Source organism: Nestor notabilis, unplaced genomic scaffold, assembly GCF_000696875.1.
Source record: "Nestor notabilis isolate BGI_N333 unplaced genomic scaffold, ASM69687v1 scaffold34639, whole genome shotgun sequence".
NCBI lineage: Eukaryota > Metazoa > Chordata > Aves > Psittaciformes > Psittacidae > Nestor > Nestor notabilis.
In genome coordinates, this window is record NW_009943810.1 from 25,073 (window position 1) to 44,561 (window position 19,489).

Sequence of the window (19,489 nt, forward strand, 5' to 3'; positions counted from 1 at the left end):
TGTGACAAACCATCCCAGGTTTCTTATTAATGGTCCTCAGTTTATGGTAGTGCACCACACTACCCTTTGGTAGTCCAAAGGGTACTACCCTTTGGGGTACCCTTTATCTTCCTGCTTTGCTCATTTCAGCACAAAGTGTTTGCTGTAGGCGATGGTTTTAGCCACTTCAGACACCAGAGGGAGGAAGCATAGGGAAACAGTAAGTACACTAAGACTATAGTTATGAAGGTAGGTAACTTCTCAGAGGTCAGAGCCAACTTAATGGGAAGGCTGTACACAAGACTGGTATCCTATAAGTTTAGGAAAAAGAAGAACCTGAATTGCTACGTAGTCATATTTTTTTACTGTATTAATTTTGTGATAACAATATAGATTGAAAATTTATTGTCTTTCTAGCTTGGAGTAGAGGCAGGGTAACAGTGTCATCAATGGGCATGGGTAACAGTGAATATACTTATGTGATGAAGGGAAAGCAAGATTGAACAGGAAATTATGAGAACAAAGCTAGTTCTTCTGATAGAGTTTAATCAGTGTTACTAAGGAAAAAAAGAAAGCTAGATGGCAAAGTGGAATGAACAGTTTATGAGTCCACTAAAAAATCCAGCAATCACCAAAGTTGATTATTTAAGCCATCTGGGTTTTGGTGCCATTCATGATCATCTGCATCATAAAATAATTCAGTGAAGTTACTGAGATATACTTGTATCACAACCAAGTTGAGTGTGACCAGCATTAGATCCTGAAAATTCAACTATGTGCCTGCAGTATGTGAGTAACTGTATTAATGTAATATGATCTTGCAAAAGAATGTTAATATCTGCAATATTTTTCCTTTTTCTGTTCATTGTCTGGAGTCTGGGCTCTGACTGGGTGATTGACAAGGTTCTTATGAAAGCAGAATGAAATAAGAATTAAATTTTGCCTCTGGAACCAGACAGCACAAGATCTATCGCACATTCATATTTCTCTTCCTATGGCTGATATCTGTATGAACATATATATGTTTTATGGTCACAGCTAAGTAACTTTTATTTGAAATTTTGCCTCTAGGGATCATGTTTCTACACAGAACCTGATTCGAATGTACAGAGATGTAGATTCATAGTCAGCAACTACATAAAATAAAAAAGCATACATAAATCAGGGCCACAAAAGCATAAGCCAGCTCAGCATTTTGTTCTTTAAAGTAAGGGGCAAAGTTTCTTTTATCCTTTTGGGATGTGAAACCCTTATTTACATGGCTGAAAGAGAATATTTATGTCAATAATACACAGAATTTTTTTATTTGGATGATCAGGGAACAAAGTAAAACTGATTGAATTCATGTTGAAAATGCAGTCTTAAATCAAATGTAGCTTAAGAATGCCTTGTCTAATACACAAATAACAAATATTTATAATGGTCTTGATTTATCTTATTTCATATTTTTGCTTTTTTTTTTTTTTTTAAGTAAAGAAAAATGTGTAGTTTCAATTGTAAAGCTTAAGCTTGGCCAGTTGTGTATCTGTCTACTCCTATTATGGCACAGGAGAACAACCATAAAAAAAAAGCTTTTTTTCAAGTGAAGACATATTTCCATATATTTCATAACGTTTAAGAATTCAAATATTTTATTTTGCATTCTTAATATTTGCAAATTTTACTCTGTAGGTGGGTTCCACAAATATAAGCCATATGCTAACACCAAGAGGAAAAGTTTATGCTGAGCTAACAGTATCTCAACTGTATCCTGGAGAATTTATGCTTGTAACTGGCTCAGGGTCAGAACTCCATGACCTGAGGTTAGTTTATTTTTAATACACTAAGTACATAGTCCTATAGTCATATTAATATAGAAACCTTTCCATTAAGTGCCAAATTTTTTATTATTACTCAATAAATATTTCACTAAGTTCCTGAGAATTCCACTTATTTATTGATTTTGGTTTCCTAGAAACTTGGTTGACTTGAATCCTGAAGTATAAGCAGTTGCAGATTGGATTATTGCTGATGTAGAAAAAGGGGGAATTTACTGATAGTTGTGTAATATACTTTGATGGAGGTGGTTCTTGTTTTGTTCTTGAACCTGTTTGTGTTTGGCATTGTATGATGGAACACAGCATGGTTGTTCCTTTCTAGTGTTTTCTCTTACGCAAAAAAGAAAATTGGCTTTAAACATGGATGACCCCACAGGCACTGACCTGGCCAATACAGATTGCTAGTGCAGTCTTCCTGGTACAGTGATAATGTCTTCTGCTTTGGGATCTGGGGTAATAAAACAAAATAACAGAAAGAAAAGAAGTAGAAGCAGTTGCAGAATGACTTCATTAAAATGCCTTTCGTAGATGAGCACTGGAAATTACATATCTACTGCTATTAGTGGCTGTACTTACATATTAAGAAGAAGAATTTTTCTCACCGGAGATTGCTGACAAATCAGTTATTCAGAATGAATCAACATATAAAAGACTGAACTTTGCTATCCCAATACACATTGAATAATGTACTGTTTCATAACTGTCTCATAAGTAGGACCATTGGCACATTCAGGAAACAAAGGCAGAACCATATCTAGTGCATTTACTTCTAGAAAATTTCGAGAGTCCCATTTGGTGCTCCCCTGTGCCTGCTATCTTTTAACACTGCTTAACAAAGTGTTCATGTACATCATAGTGCTTAATAGTACTTCATAAGATTTTTAAATATGTGTATTTCATTTATTTTGTGAGCTTCCTGAAAGACAATATGAGCTGGTTTTGACTAAATCAAAACAGAACTTCCTGCTGGTACTTTAAATACTGTACAGAAGGAAGAAACAAACCTGGTTGTACACTTCTATTGACACAGGGAATTTATTTGGAAACTTCTTATGTATTCGTTGTGTTTATTGCTTGCTCTTTTTGTATGTTGATTTTTTATTAACACATTCTGGATCTGAAGGCAGATCTGTTTTCAGTCCTACGAGATCACTTCTTTCTCGTATCTCAAAAACTCTGTTCCAACCATTTAAATGATCATGTTTCCTCTCTGTATCCAAGATGCCTGTGTTCATATACCAGTAATTCACCAGAAAACAGTTTAACATCAATGATGGGTATGACTATCACATAATTCTATTTTTTTTTGAGGAAGTGTGGATCTGGGAGCTGCTGAGAAGATGAATACCAACAAAACATAATTCCTTGTTATATTTCATTTAAATCAGTTATTTTTCATAAAGAATTTAACATCAATATTGTGTTTTATGTGCAGATGGATAGAAGAGGCTGTGATGAGAGGCAGATACAAAGTTGAAATAGAAAATGTGACAGATAAGATGGGAGTACTTGGTGTAGCGGGTCCCTACGCAAGACAGGTCCTCCAGAAGTTGACAGATGAGGATCTAAGTGATGGTTCATTTAAGTTTCTCCAGTCTAGACATCTGAAACTTTCTGATATTGCTGTTACTGCCATCAGGATATCATACACAGGTAAGCAATAGAGGAAACAGACTCTTAAGCAAAGAGACAATAAATAAAGTGTAACAAAAATTAGGTTGAAAAATGAATCTTATCATGTATTCCTAAGAAATAGGTTCATTACATTTTATATATTAATGTGTGAGGAAACACACACACAAGTACATTGATTTTCAAATGTGATATGGTCAGGGTCAGTGCTGAGTTTTCAAGACCTTTCTCTCTAGAATGCCCTAGAGTGCAAATATTTATTTTACAGAACAAAAGGCCAGTTTTGATAACCTCTGTGGTATTTGCTGCAAAACCAACGTCAAGAATTGGTTTTGGAGTACCTTATATTAGTCTTTGTCACATGCCTTGCAAATGTAATGCTGTAGTGCTGAGTATTTGGTTTTATCAGTTATTTTTTGGTTTTATTTCTTTTTAAGTCCATCTCTACTGCAAGAGACTGAATTCAGAGCATTCTGAAGCAGCTGAAGTCCTTGTATTCATACTCTTTCTATTGCATTCAATGTAACATATTAGTTTTATGCTTATTTATACTCAGTTAATTTGCTGTTTGCTTGCCAAGTCATCATCTGTTTATAATGCTCTTAAGCACCACTTCTTATTGTGACTTCATTACATGACCTTTTCTCACTGTTTATTCTGATTCCATCTTCCACCCTGATTTCAGTTGACAGCTTAAATTAGAATAATAGTGCCACTGCTTAAGATCTAGGGCATAGACTCTGGTGGTTCCTTCAGGGAATTAGACTTGCTATGTGATAGCAGAATTGACCCTAGAATGTGAATTAACACTTATAGCACTTACCCCCACTTTTTACCAAAGACAGGACTCTATTTATTAGGCTTGTTTCATTGTTTTGCTGCTGAAAGCAGTAATCTTGTTTGTATAACAGGTGAATTGGGCTGGGAGCTTTATCATGGAAAAGAAGATTCTATAGCTCTTTACAATGCGATCATGGAAGCTGGCCAAAAAGAGGGCATTGACAACTTTGGAACATATGCTCTGAATGCTTTAAGACTGGAAAAGGGTTTCCGAGCCTGGGGAGCAGAGGTCAGGAAATGTAACTTCATTATTCTTCTTTCTGTTTATTTATTTATTTGTTTCATTATGACTATACTGCTTTTAGTTAGAGTTAGCACAAATAATGCTTGTTCCAGTGTCTCAGTTTAGCATGAAAATAAAATTTACCTTGAGCAGGAAAAGCTGCTATGATTCTGGACAGTGTAATTTCTGAATAGAAATAATCAGTATACTCCATTGCACTGCTGGCAAAGAGACATTTATTTTGATTCACTGATATTTTCCCCTCTTGTGTGTAACAAAATTCTGAGAGTTTTGCTGCTCTCTAGTGTTTTGAAATCAAAGGTTTGGCTGGTAGATTCTGAAAATGTTTTATTTCTGTAATAACTATGTCAGGAGAGGCCAATTATTCTTGCTTCATAATGTATTTGGAATTTTTTCATTTACCATTAGCTTGTGTCTGCCAAATTTGCGCACTCACAATAAAGAACTGTCCAGGGAGGATAGAGAATTTTGGGAAAATCAGTATAATTTCTGCTTACCCGATATTTTTCTTAATGCCTTTGGAAATGAAAGAACTCAAGAAGATGAAATGATGGGTGTTTTTTCTTTTGTTTTTGGTTGTTTGGGTTTTTTTTCCCCTGGTGATAATTACTTTCATTCTTGCTTCAAATGCTGCCAAAAAAATTATTCACCTTGCTCTTAATGGAAACATGGTGAATAAAATTGGCTTTGTGTTTTATTTTCCTCTCCAGCTAGGACATTGTGCTGTTTTGCATTTTATGTGCAAACTTTAGTTATTCAGTCTTCTATAGATCTCATTCTGCTTTAATAAAAATTCTGTTTCTCACGGAAATGTTTACTTTGCATATTAAAACTTAGATGAATGATTTACGTATCTATACTTCATATTAGGCGTAGTAGTAGATATTCTGTTCAAATCCCATACTGGAAGCATACAGTGTATTAAAATGGCAGTTGCACAGATGCAACGTGGAAGACACTGACACGAGAGTAAAGGAAAGGATGAATAGAATGAAGAAAGGAACCCCCCAATCCAAAAGCTATGATGGTCTACCATGTATGGATGCTGAATTTATCTTTTTTAACAGATGAACTGTGACACTAATCCCTTGGAAGCGGGACTGGAATGCTTCATAAAGCTAAACAAGGTATGTCATTTATTTTCAAAGTGTTCTATTATGTCTAAGGCTATTTTTTTAAGTGTTTGGAAAAAAAATTTCAAAAATTTCATTATCTGTAAAATAAAATAGGTTTATAAAATTATAAGTACTTTATAAATACCAATTAGATTTTTAAAAATGTTTTGTATTTTCCCATGTTTCTTGCTAACAAAATTACACATTAGATCAGAAAGTTGCAAATACTTGCAAAAGTGTTGTCTACATTAAAAATAACTTTGATTTATTTTCATAGAGAAATTTGAGTCGTGTACTTTTATAAACATTTAGTGTCTATATACAAGCTGAACAAGCCTGTTCATATTGTGAAAATGTTTTCCCTGCTTATTCTTGTTAAAGGAGTTTGTTTGTTTTGTTGTTTGTTTGTTTTTTTTTTTTAATTAGTGTAAGCAGGAAAGCAGCCAGAAGCAGGGAAAGCTTGCCAAGATGGCCATGCAGAATGTATGAAGGCACTAACGTGCATGAAACACTTCATTCTTCATTGCTCCGCAAAGTTCTCTGCAGGCTTGAAATGCAGGGTTGGAACAGCTCTCTGGAGCAGATATTCACATTGTAGATGAACGGGCATGGTGTTGACTCTCCAGCATAGATGCAGGATGTAAGCCTAAAACGTTTGCCAGTTTTGCTGAACTGATGTGAAAAAGGAAATAATCAATGTTTATTTATTGACACAAACGAGGGCAATTGTGACGGTATGTTTACACTGCAAAGGTACCTGAGCTTACTCAGATATTGAAAGCAGTCTAAACACTGTAGTATGAAGTGTAATGTGAGATTATTTACTCTGCTTTTTGGCAGTTTGGGGCTATGAGTCCCAATTCCACACCTCTGGTTTTGGTGTCTGTTTGGCATGGCATAGACCTCAGCATTCCTTACAGGCCACGGTGACTGAAGACAAGCAAATATTCTGCTATCATCGGTTCCTATTGTTAAGGAAACTTCACCCATAAAAGGTGAATGAGATAAAAGCTACAGGCAACAGATACTTAGATTTTTTTTTGACATCTTAATTTATTGGATGCTTGGAAAGGATTATTCCTTTAAGCATGCACCCCCAACTAGGGAAAGTGCTGGTTTCTGTGTAAATTAAAACCAAAATGTACTGTTCAGTCAATTACTAGAGTCTTTCTGTGCAACACACAGCTCAAACAAATAGCTCACAAAACAAGCAAAAAAACTTCAGCATAAGTGAATCTCGAGTGGTATGTCACGGAAAACCTGAACAATTTCTAAAGAAATTAAAGTGTATAAATGACCAAATGACAGTGGAGGTAATACAATAAAAAAGTATTTTATTTCCACAAGAGGACATTTAAATATGTGGGGAATAAATAGGAAGAAATGTAAATTCCCAATAAAATACTGATATTTCTCTGTGTTTACAAAGTTGAGGTATGCATTATCTTCAGGTATATATGGACTAGTAAATTTTTCATCCTGAGTAACAGGAAAAACTCTTAAAATCTAAGTTGACACCCCCCACCCTCTTTCCACCCCCCGGTCTGTATAGCATGACAATAAATAAACCTTTTTCCTCGGGATTTCTGTGACAACTTTCATTTTATCAGTAAGGCTGAAGAGATGGTATTGTTCCAGGTGGTTTCCTTTAGACTCTGCTTGATACTTATTTTCTCGCTAAAGTTAGTGTTAGTTGCTTCTTTGCATAGATGAGCAGGATGGGCTGTGATTAAACCAAACTTGAGAGACATTAAGAGAATTAATTTCTAATTTAGAGAACACAATGTCTTCATAAGTTATGAACAAAATCTGCCTGGTTTAGGGGTGGGTCTTTTTTTAATAGCTGTAGTTGTTTTAGTTGTTCAGTTACATTTAGTAAGTTAGGTAAGTTGTTAGAAAGACTCTTTTCATGAATAAGCACTCTGCTAATAAATATTGGATAGAATTATGATGGTCGTTGTGGCAGTAAATTCACAGAGTATCTTTAAAGAAGAAAAAGTTGTAATTAATTTTGCTCTGCATCCCAGAATATTGTTTAGTTCTGCTGCATATTTGCACTTTCTCAGGTTCAAGTCAAAGATATATTATAAGACCTTGAATGCTTTTTATTTTTCAAAATCCAGATTTAAAACTAACGGATTTTTCAGATATTATTACAGTAAAAGATAAGCACTCACCAGATGTTAATTTACTCCAGATCTCTGTTCTGTGGCAGAACCAACTACATCTGTGTTTACCTTGCCATATAGATCAAAATTTCATGTGTGAAATTACAAAGACCTCTCACTCTTGAAGATTCCACAGTCTCCCTGGGCAGTCTGTTCTAGTAATTCACCATCCTTACATAAGAAAATATTTTCTTGCTACACTTTAAACTTATAACTGATTATTATGCTCACTATGGATATATAGAAAAAATATTTCTTAATTTCGGAAGCTGACTACATCTTCAAAACCTTCTGCTATGTTTCTTCTTGGTCTTCTGAAGTGGTTAATTATTTTTAGCTAATTCAATATTCTTAAAACAGCGTATTTTAATCCTGACCATAATGGACAAGATGTCCCAATAAAACTTAATAGTAGATTGAAAAACCTCTATGTCAATTTGAGTAGCACACAGAAATAAATAAACTCTTTTAGAAGGGTTTTCCGTATGAATTCAACAGCGCTCGCACTCATCAAGAGCGTTCAGCTACAGCAATCCGAAGTTAAATGTTCGTAGGGTTGTGACTGATTTTGCTATATCCAAGACTGCCATCTCCTGGTCACTCCCTCTGCAGCAACAGCTCACTGCGATTTGGGAAGAGAATGCCCTAGGTAATGTAAACCATGTGGGACTCTCCTTTACTGCACTCTTCCAGGCCGGGACCTGAGTGCTCAGCTAAGATTTACTGTTTGTTTCCACTAGTAGGAAATACCGTGTTTCTTTGTGGCAGCCTTGTTTATTTACTGGGGCAGTTTCTCTGTTCTCCATTCCAAGTTTCTTTCCAGATTTTGCTATACCCAGCATTTCTCACTACTCTATCAGCCTTTTTTAAAAAAAGAAACAAAAACAAGTGCCAGAACTTTCTCCTTTGTTTCCTTCTCCTTTACCTGTCTGCTTAGCACTATTTGTGTCTCATCTCCACCAGTGCTACTCAGCGACTGCCTGAATTTCGATGTCAAAAAATGCCTCTTGGACTACAAGTCCTACCCCTCTTTCTCACTTTGACATTCAGTGGCTTTTACTATTGCATCTATTAGACAAATGAGCATTTAATTGCTTCATTATTCATTATGACTAGAAGTTGTGTCATACCCGTCAGCCTCACACAGATGGGTGAATGACAAGATATGGTTCTTGAGTATTGACCTAACCTCCAACAAAACTGTATATAAGCTGTTATCTCATGAAGTTAAGTTGAGTTGTTCTAAGGCTGTGCTTCTATCTTTTTATTCTTTTGGTAGCAGATTTAAGCTTACAGTTTCATGTCCTTCTCTTCCTAGTCATTTGTTTACCTCCTGGCCACTCTTCCAGAACTGCCTCTCAGTTGTGTCAGTCCAGCTCATGGTCTAAGATGGTATGTCTTTATGTATTAAAGCACAAAACAATAAATATTTTTCTAACAAAAATATTAGAACTGACACAACTGCAGAGAGCATGCTCTCCAAAAAGGGAGTGCTAACAGAATTATTAGTCCTGCCATGGGCCTCTGGGGCTCTGGCTACAAACATTACCCAGCACTAGGTGAAGAGAGAAGGTGCTGAAAACAGCAGAAAAGAAGATGAACATGCTGGCTCTGGGTCTCTGCAGCACTGCAGCATACATAGTCATTTGTATCGTCAATCCATGTAAATGCTACTGTTCTGATGTGGTAACACCCTATGCTTTCAGAAACACAAAGGCAAGGAATGTGAAGGGCACAAGCAGAAAAAACAACCACTTGTATCCATTTGGTTATGTTTGCTACTTCTAAATTATTTGCAGGCTTTTCTCTTTTTTTAATGTATTTTATTTTTCCCCTTGAAAAAATCACTGACTTTAAAATAGGAGCTGTGTTTGTGGAGCGATAGAAAATGAATCATTTTAATCTTCTCACATCTAAAACCTAGTATAGGGTATGCAGGGCAGGCTCAGGTGGAATGGCTGGCACTAGCTATTTGGGTCTGGCAGGAGCAGTGCTCCAACTGGAAGCTGGACAAGCTGAGCTTTAGGAGATTCTGTAATTCCCCCTTACTGCCACTGTGTCCCTTTCGACACTTCTCCAACATGTGTCTCTCCTGTTCCGAGAGCAATAACTACAGTAGTGATCTCTGACCCCACTCCATAACCTGTTGTGTATAAGGTTGTGCTTTGTGCAAGCTCTACTCCACACAAGAAAGGGAGGAGGAAGAAGAAAGAGCACAAACTTCACTGAAGAAGGGATAAGGATCCTGGGGGAACGCAGAGGGATATGAGAAAAAATGGAGCAATGGAAAAGTACTAGGTGTTTGAAAGGGGGTAAGGGTACTTCCCCCCCCACCCCCTTTCTTTCAATTGCCATTTATTATGCCTATAACATACTTATTTGGTGTACTTTTCCACCTAAATCCTGTCCCCACTCAAATTAAAATTTAGGAGTGGAACCATATTGTATCATTACTTCATTTGATGTCTGGAGGGTCATAAAACAGAGGATTTATTCTGTAAATTTACACAGATTATGAAACGCATAGGAAAGAATCTGCAATTATTTTGTTACCTGTATAAAATGCACACCTAGGTCACTCCCATTGTGTTTCTTGGGCCATGCGAAGCAGGAAGTACGCACTAAGCTAGGAACGTTGAGCCAAAATAATCAGTAATTCATCAGTTGTTTGTATCGATATCAATTTTTTAGAGCTGGCTGTTTGCATGGAAGAAGGGCTTAGACAGATAGAGTGAAAGCTGCAGTGATGCAGGTGCCATACATATTGACTGGCCACATCTCCCTTAAAAAACTGTGTGGTGTTAACCGTAGCTTTGTCTCGCTACAGAAAAAGAAACTTGTCAAGTACTTGCTACCTGCAGAGGAAAGTTATCATCCTGATGAGGGTGATATCATTTGCAGTGTAACCCTGAAATTATCCAAATGCATTCAGCTAAGAATAATTAATTCCAAAATACTGTATTGGTGCCGTCTACAGCGTGTTTAACGTGATGGTTATAGCAGAATGCAGCAGCTGTTGGTGGTGCCTTACTCGGGTGGCTTTGTGCACATAATTTGGCTATATGCCCGCAGTCATAAGTAGCATACCGAATAGATTGCAACATTTCATTATTAAGAGATTTGCATATCTTTGCTGCCAGTTACTGTTGGATAGATATGACATTTATGTTGCTAGATGCTTACAGTTTATTCTGCTAAACCGCACAATCTTGATAAATAAATAAATAAATAAATAATTTAAAGTTTTATAGATAATTTCTATTCCTTTGCTTCCCTTAAGACACAAAATATTTTTACAGAGGATTAGAATTAGGATCTGTATGACATTAAAAGCCAAGCACACTTGAAACACAGCAAGATAAACATTTCAGGGTACATCTCTGTGCTTGCAAAATCATCTCATTGGTTATTGTCTCCTCAACTCTTTAAAATATATATATATATGACCAATATGTTAATACATAAGATAATCAGTGGGATCCCTTTAGCTATATGCTATTTTAAAAACTTAAGTGCTTAGTCTTTGTGATGTGATTTTCCACTATAATCTGTGTGTTAGGTAACACAAGTAAAAATCTTATATCTAAGAAGTGTTTTTCTTTTATGTGAAAAACATTACATCTGCCAAATCTTAATGTTTTAGGAGCTTCTGCCAAGATAATGCGTCTTCTCATTTTAGGCTTAGCTTAGTAGGACTGTCCTTGCTCTTCAGTAGTAAAAGTTTTACATTTTTGCTACATATCAAATTATTATTTTTTTAAAACTGAAAGACAATTAAGAGCAGCTTTAAATCTGATGCTTGTTTGAGGTTGGAATTGTTTAGGGTTTTCCTTTGATTCCATTCTTTTTCTTCTGTTTTGTTTTTTTGTTTTCCTTTTTTAGTATTAATTTGTTGAACTATACCATTTTGAATGGCATTTTTCCCTTGCATTTTTTTTAGTCTGACAAGTTAAAACAAATAGAAGCAATACCCAAACTGACTACTTTTCTCTGAGAAAGAGGAAGCAGCTTTTACCAAGAATTGCTGGACTGAGGTCGAATGAATCAGTTTCCAAATGCTATTTTCTGTAATGAACCTCGTGCACAAACACTCATAAATAAAAAATGAATAATGGTGGAAATATGTTAGTGTACAATTAAGATAGATACTCGAGAACTGTAGAACAAAAATACTGAACTAGTCAAATTTATATGTTCAGAAATTCTTAAGGAGTTTCTTTAAATATTTAAAAATTGCATATATACACAACTTTTTTGCAGTTTTACATTCTATATAGACATACATTTTCACACATACATTTTTATCCATGTTCATATAGTGTTCATATATATTTATGTGTCCATTTATGTATACACATATACATATATATACACATTTTTGCAGAGTGTGTGTGTATATGTATTTATATATTTGTGTACACTTTGCAGAGTTTGAATTCTAGGTTATCTCTTGGTTAATGTTCCAAGCCATGATTCTAAAAAGACAAGAATATTCTTAACCTTTAAGGAGCATAAAATAACAAAGAACAAACCCATTACTGGAAATCCCTCAAATCCATTTCCAGCTAGCTTAAGAATTATGTAACAGTGTATTCCAGGTGGCCAAAAGCCTGGCCTAGTTAAAATTCATTGGGTAAGAATTTAATCTTGTGTCTGTAACCAACAGGCAAAAAATGATCCATAAATAGATAGATTCTAAAGCCTGCCAGCTGCCAGCTCTAATGGTTTCCATATCCTAAAGGTAATTAAGAAATGGAAGTCAAAATTACTTTTGCTGTCAACCTTAAGGTTCCAAGAATTAGTATATTAACAGGAGTCAGCTGTCATCTATACAGTTAATCTGGAAGTGACCCATGAAAGCAATACACATCTGTTATGACGTCGTATTCAAGACTCTGATTACGATTGTTGCATTAACCTTTATGGAAGTTGTTTTTCCATTTTTAAATGAGGAATTCAGAGAGGTAAAAATGAACCAGAAATCTTGAATTAAAAAAACAAAAACACATACACAAGAAAAAACCCAAACCAAAACCAAAAAGAAAAACCCAACCAAAACCCACCACAACAACCCCAGACATAAAAATGATTAATGTTTTACAAGGCTTTCATATCTCTCAACATCTATGCACTTGCAAGTATCTGAATATACCAGAAAAAAAGAGCCATGCTCTTAGCATAGCAGTAGCTACATCTGTGTTGTGTGATTCAGCATTCTCCAAGTCACTGATTACAGTTCTTCTGCAAAACTTGATGGTGATCCAACTGAGGAAAAGGGCACAGTAGAAGGCGGCTGACAGAAGCTGGTTCTGAAAGAGCCCTCTCTTTTGGCACTCTTACTACTAAGAGACCTAAAGACAGAAATTTACAGACATTCATACTGCCATCTTAGTTTCCTTAGAGTATCACTAATACCCATGCTGGGCTGGCAAATGTGAGACAAGACTGAAGGGACCATACCTCTTCCAGTGCAGCAGCTGGAGGCCAGTCAGAAGGTCCTACGGTGTATAACATTGTATTTGAATACTTGTGGTTAGTTCCACAGTTACATTCCTTGTGACTAAATACTGGATATTACATAAGCATGTACAGGAAGGAGGTAATTCAGTGTTAAGTGTACCTGTAGAATATTTGCTTCCTTGGTGTTTCTGTCTGTCATGCAAAGCATTTTAGTCCGTGTGTTGTGCTATAGTATATAGTCTTATTTGCATTTCTAGTTGTAGATATTTCCTTTCATGAACGTTCCTGTGTAATGAAAATGTAATTCCGTGAAAAGTAAGAGGGAACTACCAGTACCTGGTTATTTTTGCTGGTCTGAGATCTTTGCTTTCTGTTTTCTAGCAGTATCTTGACAGTTATATTCTAAAATGAGCGCTCACAGTCCTTTCTTTTTCTAATCTGTGCTGTATTTCATTCTGCCTTTCCCCAAAGGGTGCCATCTGTGATCCTTATCTGCTTTATCCTCAGTTGGTATACCTCGATTTTCAGACTATGTGGACCTTAAATGGTTCATAAGTTCTTTTCCACAACCGCTTACAGAGTCTAATCTTCCCAAGTTCAAAAAATTGGCTTAATAATTTCTTTTGAGCCCATACACAGATGTATGTGAACCTGCGCAAGAACTACAGAAATAAAAACACATGAACTAACTATGTAACAATCTATTCCAAGTATGTGTTGCTTGTAATTCTGACAGTGCAACGACTCTCTACAGGAATTAAAGATCATTGCCAGAAATAGTATTTTTGATGTATTAAAAAATATTTCCCTTCTTTTCTATCATACTCTGATCAAGTGAATATAATTCCTGCTTCAGATCTAAAATCAACTGCTTAAAAGTAGCTTTCACTGCTAGTCATCTTCTCAGCAGAGAACTGCTGAGTAACTGCTGTTATGGTTCTTGCCCATGGGGCAGGCTGGTGTGGCTCTGACAAATTAGTTGAATAAAGGTATTTTGTTCTGTCTGATCTATACCTTTAAAGACAAAATGAACACACAGAATTTGTAAGCCACTGTTTAATGCATGGATATTAAAAATAATGATATCCAGCTTGATTATTATTTTATCCTCTACCCGAACTGTCAGCATCTTCGAAGGGACTTTCTCTTGGTTTTTGAGGCATTCTGTCCAGGACCACAAAGTTTATAATGATTCTCTTTTTTTTTTTTTTTTTTCCAGTTTATTTTCTATCCAGCCAACTAAGTAGGGAAGTTGTCTGAGTTACATTTAAGACTTAGGAGGTAACAGGGTGAGACAAGTCAGGTTCACAGCTACTTGTAGGCAAGATAAGCTCATACCTCTGCACCTGGCTGTGGGATCAGACTGTCTGAGAGGAAATAGCTCAACATATAATAAATACTGTCCTATATACCCTGGAGGATTCAAAAAAGATACTGATGGCTCAGTTCTTGTCAACCATTTATGCAGAATGCTTCTAGAATGATGTAAACCTGCTTGTACCTATCTAGGCAAGCTGAACAAGGGAACTCCAAATGACAGTATTATTCTTTAACTAAAATGCTTCATTATCCCATAAAATGTTAGATAGGGGAAAAAAGAAAAAAAGAAATTAGGAATTACGGTTATTAAAAGACTGAGTTCTAGAAAAACTAATATACTGAATAAAATTACCAAGATATAATGTACCAATATAAAACTACCAAGATACAAGATACAATATCTGTAAAAGGTTTGATTTCATGTATATTTTATACAGAATACTTAAGTGATAGGAAAATAAACGAAGATAATTTTAAATGCTTATAAGTCTAAAATATTGCAGAACCCTAACAACCATTTATCATCATTATCTTCTATTTTTTTTCAGCCAGCAGACTTTACAGGAAAGCAAGCACTGAAGCAGATTAAAGAAAAGGGGCTCAAACGGCGACTGGTGTATCTCACCCTGGAAACAGATAATGTTGATCCAGAGGGAAATGAAAGTGTGTGGCATAATGGCAAGGTAAGAACTACAGATCATGTTAAATGCAACTAATGTTAATTCTTAATGAACAGAATCTAACTTTGTGCTTCAAGTGTGAATGCATTACTTCTACTGGCACAGAATAATTTGAAGCTATGATAAACACTTTCTAATCTTCATGTGGGAAGCAAAGACTAACCAAATGTGTACAGAGAAAATGTGAAATACCATCAAGTCACAGAAACTAGAGCTGGAACAAACTGCAGTATTGTCATCCATTCTCTTATGCAATTTCTCCATTGTCCTAATAACACTTTTTCTGTTCACTGGAAATAAAAAAAACAACAGCAAAGTTTGGGCCTCTACACTTCAGCACAGATTATACATTGAAACATTCACTAGTGGTTAAATTATTATATATAACAAACATATGAATGTGTGTGGTGTACGTTCCCATGAAAACTTAATTGAACACAACAGGAATAGACTGTTTTTTCAAGGACTATAAACTTCCCAGTTTAAGGTTATGTCACCCACAGTAGAGAATATTATGAACTACATGACATACTTGAAACTTGCTTGATGCCTTAGTCTATAACCCAAAACAAGTATATGAGATGTGTAGTTGTTTGGGTTATTGCTTGGTTGTTTTGGTTTTTAATAAAACCTCAATGCATCTTGAAAATAAAGATAAATATTTGTGGGGTTTTTTTCCAGGTTATTGGCAACACCACATCTGGAAGTTTCAGTTACAGTGCTCAGCAGAGTCTGGCTTTTGCATATGTTCCCACAGAATTCAGCAAAGTTGGACAGAAGTTGGAAGTCGAACTGTTAGGAAAAAATTATCCAGCAACCATTATGCAAGAGCCACTGGTGCTGACTGAACCAACAAGAACGCGCCTTCAGAAAAAGGGTGAAAGTCCAAAAATATAAACACAGATAGGAATACAACAAATTGAGCAGTAGGAAATAGTTCCATTAATACGCATGAAATTAAGAGAATGAGACTACTGAGATTTGCAGATTACTAAGCATAAGATCCTCATTGCCATACATAGTTGAGAAATTCAATGGTGTTTGCATTAGAGATCTGAGCAAAGTTGTACTCCTCTTCCCAGTAGCACTTGTGAGCAGAAAGTGGTGGAGAATTAGTAGAACCTTGATTCAGCTTGCTCCCACATAGGCTGGCAGATCCAAATTAATGCAGAGGAGAAATTTGCTCTTAGTACTGGCCAATAGCAAATTCTTCCTCCTTGACACTCACAATTCCCCCTTTGCCTGCCCTGAGGGTAAAGTAGCTTATCCTGGCTCCTTACAACATGACACTATAAACTTATCAATAAAATAATATCACTAGTTCTGTACAGAAATGCTTCCTAAGGAACTGAAATACATCCCAGTAACCATTAAAAATAATGAAGATGATATTAAATGCAAAATGAACTGTTAACATTTTTTCCAATGTGTCATCCTGGCAGAAATTCTTACAGAAGATCAAAATCTAGTTCTTAATGAAACAGTTCAGACCTTTTGTTTCATAATTTTATGTGAATCATTGTCTTCATTATTTTATATGAATCATCTGGCATATTACATGCAGTATTATACAACTCACAGGCTGTTGCTGCAATTTCTGAACAGAACTTAAAGTACTGTGTCATGGATTTACTGTTCTAAATCTGAAACTCTAGACTGACACCAAGAAAATTAAGTTCTTCCTTTTCCTGTTATTTATAGATTGAACAGCAGTAAGAGCCATATGTTCTTTGCACTAAAATATTAACAATGAAAAAATATAATTAAATTCACAGCAGAGGAGCTTTATTCAGTATTAAGTAGCAAATAAGCGAATAAGCAGGATTGGATACTGTATATGATGGGAACACATTAAATTATTAAAACACCTTTCTGAATTCCATAATATGTTCAACAATTCTTTTAAATAACATCACAATTTCCAACTTACAAAGAGGAATATTCCCTTTTAGGCTATAGATAAATGTTTTTGAAGTATGTTTGAAAAATGTTCAACATGTACTTTCTCCAAAGGAGTTGGTGCCTCTAAATCTTCAGCAAAGAAGCAACGTATAAATAGAATATACCAGGAGAAACACAGTTTCCGCAATGAACACTTACTCTTGCTAAAGTAAGCTGACTTTACATTGAGCTATTCTGAATACCCTTTACAAAGCAGGTCAAAGTGAAATATACAAACTTTGGCAGGTTTGCATGTAGAAGTATTCTGAGTGAAAACTCTGTTCAGAAATTATTTTCTTTTATGCTTTCATAAGTGATTTAGTTCTGCTTTGCTGAACCAGCCAGAGGAGTTACTTTTTCTAAAGATGACATCATTTGTAATGAGGCAATTGGCCACTGTGTTTCCTTAAGCATGTAAATACACCTAAAATACAACACAATGCTGATACGGTTTTATTTGGACTATGGAAGATGAAAGCAATTTTTAGGAACATAGTTTTGAATTTCAGTATTTTTCAGGAACATGCAAATTTACTAGACACCACATCCTGGAGTGAACAGTAACAGTTGTCCTGGTACAGGCTCTCGTGTACTTTCCTAGTAAGTATTTCTATGCCAAAACTCTGTTTCAACAATGCCTTTCACATCCCAGTCTGAAAGTTAGGTTCAGGTTTGTAACTCCTTTTCCTGCTTGGAAGAAAGAAGTGCTGTTCATCAGCATGTCATTAATCGGTCTGACTGTGCAGAAGGGGCAGGCTTTCTGCACTCTGAACAAAAGATGTGAACAAAATCACAGATACAATTCCTCAGAAACTGTGCCCTTCGTGGGCATATACCACATTGACAGCTGTAACCTCCCAACCCCTAGATTCTCCTTAAAGCTGATGAAGACAGCTACCTGCCTCATTTTACAGTGTACTATTATATAGGCCCAAACACTGATATCCTTATGGGCTTCTTGTTGACAGCTGTTGTCACCCAAGTCTTACAAAGATTGAGCTGTGGCCAGTTAATTTTCTTTTAGTTTCAAGATTTAGGGAAGCAGGCAAAAAATATTTCATGCTATGTCTGGGACAAGGCAATGCAAAGTGAAGTTTCTTTCCAGCAGCCAACTTGCAAGATCAAAACAACTCCATTTTGTCAATGACCATATGTAAGACAATTAAAGTATCTCAGAGCTTGTTTCACTATTATCTCTTAAGAATGGCTGTGCTTCCTGTTTAACAGTGCATTCAGGAGCAGAGATACCTGAAGCAGTTTTAAGGAAGCTTGACAAAGTATTAGAAGCATGTAGCTATGATAACTACATGACTGACAGGGCTTCCTACTTGACCTAGCTTCTTTTTTACTCTGATACCCAAGTCAGTTTACTGAGTATTTATTAGGTTAGCTCAACATTGTGGTACTTTGCACAGCGTAGATAAACCAAACTGTAAGGGCATAAGCTTTACAAATTATGCCCACAGGGCGGTTCACACATAAGTCAATGTATCACAGTTAAAAAAAAATAAAATAAATTACAAACCTGAAGAAAGGGGGGTGGGAGGGGAGTGTTCAGCAACTTTCACAGTTTTCTGTTGCCATTTCTTTTCATTACAGGTTGTGATACAGTGTTGCATAAACTTGTGGTGTCAAGGTAGAGCAAGAGGAAGTAAATAACACAAGAGTGTTTAAGTAGCGTATCCATGTTTTAACAGGGTTTCTAGCCAATCAAACAGAAATACCAGGGTAGAAAGACAGGCAGGGACATCATTGAAGTTTTCCACAACCCGATTAACTAACACAGCAGAAACCTCTGTAATGAGGCAAAAAAAATGGCAGTTGGTCAGCTAGGAAATTTTCTGAAATACTTCAATTTCTGTGTGCAGAGAGCTCAGGAAGTATCAAAAGGCAATTTTCCCACATACATTTTTTTGCATTTTCCATATTTCCATCTCCAGAGACTTTTGGTACAGCACAGTAGATGTTACTATTAACGTTTGAATTTTTGCTCTAAGTTCCCACGTGCTATGGCAAGAAGTGCCATGTTCATGCATTGCATGGAATGATAAATCAACACGATACCATAATCTCGTGTGTCACTCTAAGGACTTCATTAATCAGCGACCTCGAAACAGCATCTGAATTCAGAAAAGATAGACTGAAACATAACGGATTGAACATTTATGATTTATTCTTTTGATTCAAGAGAATACTCTCTGATATAAATATTTTCTGATTGGGATTCAAAATCCCTCAATCAGTTTTTAAAAAAACTCTTGAGAATGTCCAGTTGGAGACCAGTAACGAGTGG

The 19,489-nt window shown here is 35.8% G+C and overlaps 1 protein-coding gene across 1 annotated transcript in view; it reads left to right on the plus strand.

The window, feature by feature from the left end:
- Positions 1-16,293, plus strand: part of DMGDH (dimethylglycine dehydrogenase) — a gene marked incomplete at its 5' end in the record, with an annotated part of 39,519 nt that extends 23,226 nt beyond the window's left edge. The window contains 6 exons of the mRNA XM_010022103.1: positions 1,651-1,781; positions 3,232-3,449; positions 4,340-4,497; positions 5,580-5,639; positions 15,124-15,258; positions 15,937-16,293. Of these exons, the coding sequence (XP_010020405.1) occupies positions 1,651-1,781; positions 3,232-3,449; positions 4,340-4,497; positions 5,580-5,639; positions 15,124-15,258; positions 15,937-16,152 (918 nt within the window). The remainder of the gene's footprint in view (positions 1-1,650; positions 1,782-3,231; positions 3,450-4,339; positions 4,498-5,579; positions 5,640-15,123; positions 15,259-15,936) is intronic.
- Between the last annotated feature and the right edge of the window lie 3,196 nt (positions 16,294-19,489).